At 37.2% G+C, this 5626-nt stretch overlaps 1 protein-coding gene across 1 annotated transcript; it reads right to left on the reverse strand.

Moving 5' to 3' along the window:
- Positions 1-438: 438 nt before the first annotated feature.
- Positions 439-5057, reverse strand: LOC114384013 (protein NSP-INTERACTING KINASE 2-like). The gene is made up of 3 exons (XM_028343694.1): positions 5027-5057; positions 687-1096; positions 439-600 (listed from the first exon to the last, which is right to left on the reverse strand). The coding sequence occupies exons 1-3, from the start codon at positions 5055-5057 to the stop codon at positions 439-441; spliced, it is 603 nt and encodes a 200-aa protein (XP_028199495.1).
- Positions 5058-5626: the final 569 nt, after the last annotated feature.

A 5626-nucleotide genomic window follows, 5' to 3' on the forward strand; every position in this document is an offset into this window, starting at 1 on the left:
TGAGCCTCAGCTGCTGCTAGTTTTGCTCCAAAACACTCATTTTCTTTTGTTATTAATAACATCTTTTATAGATCAGATAAATGATTAAAGATGTAATTTTGATATCAAGCTAGTTAAAAAACAAACTTGTAACTTGAGTCGCATAGCATCTCAAATTAAATAAAAAAATAATGAAAGTGAAAAAAACACGCACACACACACATTGTTCTTCAATAAGCCTCAGTTCACCCTCAACTTCAACCTTTGCAGAATCTACCATCTCTGTATTCCTCAGAGCCATATCAGTTGCAGCTTTTATTTCCTCAATTGCTTTAAGGTTTGCCTCCACCTTGTTGTCCACTTCATTCCACCTTTTGTTGATTGGTTGAACTTGAGCCATTGTCGTTGTTTCTATTCTATCAATCATGTCTTCATCTTCATCTCCTCAATGGCTCTTTGTTATGATGCTTTTGCACCATCATCTTGCTTTAGGTAAAGCTCTAGTTTCTTCTCTAGTTCTTCTGCCACTGCTTTGCATTTTTCAGCTTCTTGCTTCAGCTCTTGTGTTTTGGATCTCATTTCTTCCTCTTCCCTTCTTGCGGTTTCTGTCTCAAATGAAAGCTGCTTGATCTTCAATTCTATCTCAATAATTTTATCATATTCTTTTCCTGAAGTGTTTTTATGGCTTCTTTGATCTCCAAAGTTACTCGTCTCACTGAATCTATCTCAGAAGCATGTGCTTCTTTCATTTGCTCTTGGAGAACCTGAATCTCTTCACTTGCTGCTTTCCCAAAGTCAAGAGCTCTTAGGCTAGATATCAGTTCAAGAAGAAAAATTCCAAACCCAAACACATCTATTTTCTCAGAAGAGTGGCCCGTAAAGAGATACTCAAGGGCTATGTGCCCCACAGTGCCTCTCACTGCTGTTGTCACATGTGAATCCCTGTGGTCTAATAGCTTTGCCAACCCAAAATCTCCTACCACGGCCTCACAATAATCATCAAGCAAGATATTTTCTGCCGTCACATCCCTATGAATAATCTTTGGATCACACTGTTTGTGCAAATATAGCAAGCCTCTTCCAACTCCTAAAGCTATTCTTTTCCTTGTTGGCCAGTCTAAAGATGGCTTGGTTGTATCATCAAAAGATAAATGAATACCCCTTCTTCATAAACTAAAGGCTTTATTGGGAAACTCAAAACATTTCTTTCACCTAGGTTTTATGGAAATTGGAAGTGCATCCAAGTTTGGGATGTGTATTAAAAAGTTTCATGTGAATGACAGCAGACCCAAGATGGATACATATACAAGCTAACATGCAATTTGGTCCTAGAAAGTGACTGTTTTTGGTCCCTGAAAGATTTTGTTTAGATAAATTAGTCCTCAGAGAGATAAAACACACACACACACATAATTTACTTTCAAGGTTTCTGTACAAGTCTCCTTGTTTGAATTTTTAAAACAAAATTTTAGGTTGATATATGTTGATGAGATGTTTACTTTTTTGAAACTTGGTCAGGTTTGACATTATTTTGTTACTTGTCACAAGATCTAGCAAGTTCTTGTGACAGTATTTTGTTAGTTTTCCTATGAAGTTTTAGAAGATCCAGCAAGTTCTTGCCTCCCATTAAAATCTTCAATAGGTATGTCTCTTTGTTCATAATAATATGTAAGTTCTTGTACATCTTTGGTTAAACACTAAGATATTGGGGTTGATACCTATTGTCGCAACCTACCCTTCAACGGGAGGGCGACGCGTGACTCGCGGGATGCGTGTTCCACGAAAGTAATACGCGCGGAGTCGCCACCAACGTTTATTTGAGGAAAACGTCGGAAAAACCGGAAAAGACGCGATCTACGAACTTTTAAGTGAAAGGCTCGGGAGTTGTATTTAAGCGCGGGGAAGGTATTAGCACCCCACACGTCCGTCACAAGGGACGACAGCCTTTAATCGAATGTGCAAACATGACTTTGATTTTTACGTTCCCTTTTATGTCCTTATATCCTTTATACCCTTTTTATATTTTTTTCTCTTTTTGTGGTCGACAAGGGTGTTTCCCTTTGCTCCTACGTATTCCTCAATTGGGATGAGAAAATCAGACCTACGTAGTTCTTTCGGAACAAAGTGTTTGGTTTAAGTTGTTTTTTTATCTTTTTGCAAGATATATTTTGATTGAACAAAAAGGTCATTTAAGGTGTTGGACCATTAAATGATCTTTTGATTTTGAAAGGAGAGAAACGTTAAGGTGTTGGACCATTAACGATCTCTCGGGGTGGTCGACAAAAGCGGGGCTTTTGCTCCTACGTATCCTCAATTGCGATGAGGAAATCAGGCCTACGTAGTTCTTGCAAAAGCGGTAAAGTCACATGTTGATTTTATGCTTTTGAACGGTCCATGTTAACCGATAAAAGCAAAGAGGACCGTTTAAGGCGTTGGACCTTAAAACGGTTTTTAGTGATTTTTCGGACAAAACTTGATTTGTGAGTTGATTTTAGTCTTAGTTTCACTTTGATTATTAATCAATTCATTCAAGGAAACTTCCAAAGAAAAACGTCCGATTGATTTTTTTTTATTATTTTATTCAAAGATATTTTGATTATTTTATTATTATTTTTCAAGATATTTTGATTATTTTATTATTATTTTACTTTTTTTGGTTTAACCGAGGTTATAGCGTGAACGATCGGTTAGATTTCGTTTTAAAAGTGATTAAATGAGATTACAACACAAATGATCGGTTGAAATTCATTTTATCATTTATTAGGTGAGAAAACGGCTTAAATAAACGGTAAAAGCGCGTTAAAGACAGAAGAAAAGAAATAAAAAATGAACGAAATTAAAGTGAAAGTACACAAAACAAGAAATGAATTGAAAGTCTCGGATTCGAAAACTTACCCGTTGAAGAATGAAGAACGAACAAAGAACGGATGAAGAACGGTGAAGAACGACGAAGAACGATGAAGAATTTCCACAAAATCGCTTACGGAAGCATTACAGAAGCACTTCGACTCGATTTTTCTTCACGAAAACGTGTTTTTTGCCCAAAATAGCCGAAATGCATAGCCAAAGGGGTCTTGAACATTTTGAAACAGCTCCCCCCTCCCCTATTTATAGAAAAAAAAAGAGGTGCTTGCCGCCCAAAGACTTAATGAAGAAGATTTCTAAGCGCACCCGAATTACTAAGTTCACCCCCTTTTCGTATTTTACGGAAAAGTTATGGAAGCCTTACGGAAGTGTTTTCGAATTTGATTTTCATCTTTTTTCTCTTCCCTTTCACCAATGTTAAGTGGAATATGCTTACCCAAGGTTTTCGGAAATTTTACGGAAGTATTACGGAAGCCGCGGAAGCCCCGGAAACCATTTTTCAAAAACGTGGAGGAGCTTGCCACCCAGTTGCTTCCTCCTTAAGCAACCCAACTTCCAAAATGTTCCGGAAGGGCCTAGATTTGAATTGCTATTTACACCCCTATTTGATAAGTTCACCCCCCTTACCTTTTTTGGTGATTCTTTTTTCGTAAAGTTACGGAAACTTACGAATCTCGTAACGATACTTGTTTTCTTTTCGTAATGTTACGGAACCTTGCGGATTACATAATCATCCCCTCTTTTGACTTACGGAATGTTACGGAACCTCACTAATTATGCAACGATGCTTCCATTTGATTTCCGGTGTGTCACGGAACCTTACGGATTGTGCATCAGTATTTTCTTTTGATTTCCGGCATGTCCCGGAACTTCACAAATTGCCTAATGATGGGTGCCAAGCACCTCACAAGGACCAAACAAAAGTTGCATGTCATCAAGCAAAGGTCCCCGAACGAAATTAGGGTATGACACCTATCAATGTTTGTGGATATCAAAAGCTGCAATTCCTAATACATGGTTCAAATAGGTTGTTTGGAAACATTCCTTATAACCTCAAAACATGCATATCTCTTGTGCAGCTTATGCTAGGGGACAACCTTTTGACAGGAAGCCTACCTGTGGAATTGTATGAGCTTCACAATCTCAATCACACACACACACACACACACTCATCATACAAACACACACTCATCACACATACACACACACACACACACACACTCATCTCTCTCTCTCACACACACATACACACTCATCACACACACACACACACACCCTCATCATGCACACACACACACACTCATCACACACACCCTCATCATGCACACACACATGCACACACACTCATCACACACACATACACCCTCATCATACACAGACACACACAACCTTTTGAATAACAATGATTTATTTGAATTAAATGTATTTTATTCAGAAAAAAAACTTGTAATTAAAACACAATATTTTTTATTTACATTCATGTATTTTGAAAATAACCGCTAAATTAAGTTCTTAGTTAGGTGAAAGAAGGATGACTACTTTACCAATAATTGAAACTCAACGATGTGTTTCTATCAATGTAATTTTCATTAGAGATGTCTAAATATTCTTATCAACTGGCCTGGGTTTTGTTAACAGTAGTGCTTTGCTTTGATTCTAGTCCCTAATAATCTCCATTAGTTGGTTTGGCAGAAAGTTGGAAGATGGAATTTACGGTAGTTTACCTGTCACCTTGTGGCATACAATGAAAGGGACATAATAATCTTGTTGTCTTGTGACACATTTGGTTAGGCTCCTTTTGTATCTTTGTCGGTCTCATGCTATTGGTTAAGTAATACCGACTTCCCAACTCTTACGTTCTTATCCCGGTTATGAAATTTGAGCATCCATTGTTATCGTTACCTTTCCCAATTTCACCTGGCTCTTGTTCTCTCAATTCAATTATTCATTTCCTTCTTATTTGTTTTAAATATCTACATACATAGGCAACCAAGAACAGCTCAAGTCCATTTGAATTTTGCCCTTTTAAATGCTAGGAAGTAGGCTTATTTTGTTACTGTTTCATCGCTATTTTCTTATCAAAGAAGAAAAACTCGCTAATTTAATTCTGTGCTACAACATTTTAGAAAATTTTCTCCATTCTGGTTATGCAAATTTCCTCATTACAGACTGGGTTGTGCACCTCTTTCTTCTTCCATTTTGTTTGGTTTCATCGCAGTTAGTTATGGGTACTCTAATTCTTCAGGAAAACATAACAGTATTTTCTAAATCCGGGAATTACTCAAAATGGAGGTATCATTTGTTTGTACTTGCCAATAGGTGGATGGATGGTGGGGAAAGTGGCTTGTGTTGAAATGCTATCATCATTACTAAAGGTTAAAGGCTAGAACTGTAAAGGGGAGAGACATTTGTATCCACTTTTACGGCATCCCAATCATCAAGAGATCAAACAGATACCGAAAATTGTTTTGATCATGTGCTGGCTGGCTTTTATTCAGCCATTGGCAAGAATCTCGAATCACTCCAACCCTGCTAGTGAGTTATTCCTAGTCAAGTGCAAGTTTCAGCTTTGTGCTTCTTGTCTTAAAAGGTCAAACTTGTCTCAACTTTTGGCAAAATTCTCCTCTACCAAAAGTTTGAGAATGTAGCTAAATTTAATTAATGGTGAAGTTGGTTAACTGAAAAAATTAAAAGCTCAATTTCAAAAGTCATGACAATTCCCATCCAAAAAAGAAAGATTGCATTAAAAAATATATTCTGATTTGGAACTGAGATCTATCTA

The sequence above is a fragment of the Glycine soja genome, chromosome 14 (assembly GCF_004193775.1).
Source record: "Glycine soja cultivar W05 chromosome 14, ASM419377v2, whole genome shotgun sequence".
Taxonomy (NCBI): Eukaryota; Viridiplantae; Streptophyta; class Magnoliopsida; order Fabales; family Fabaceae; genus Glycine; species Glycine soja.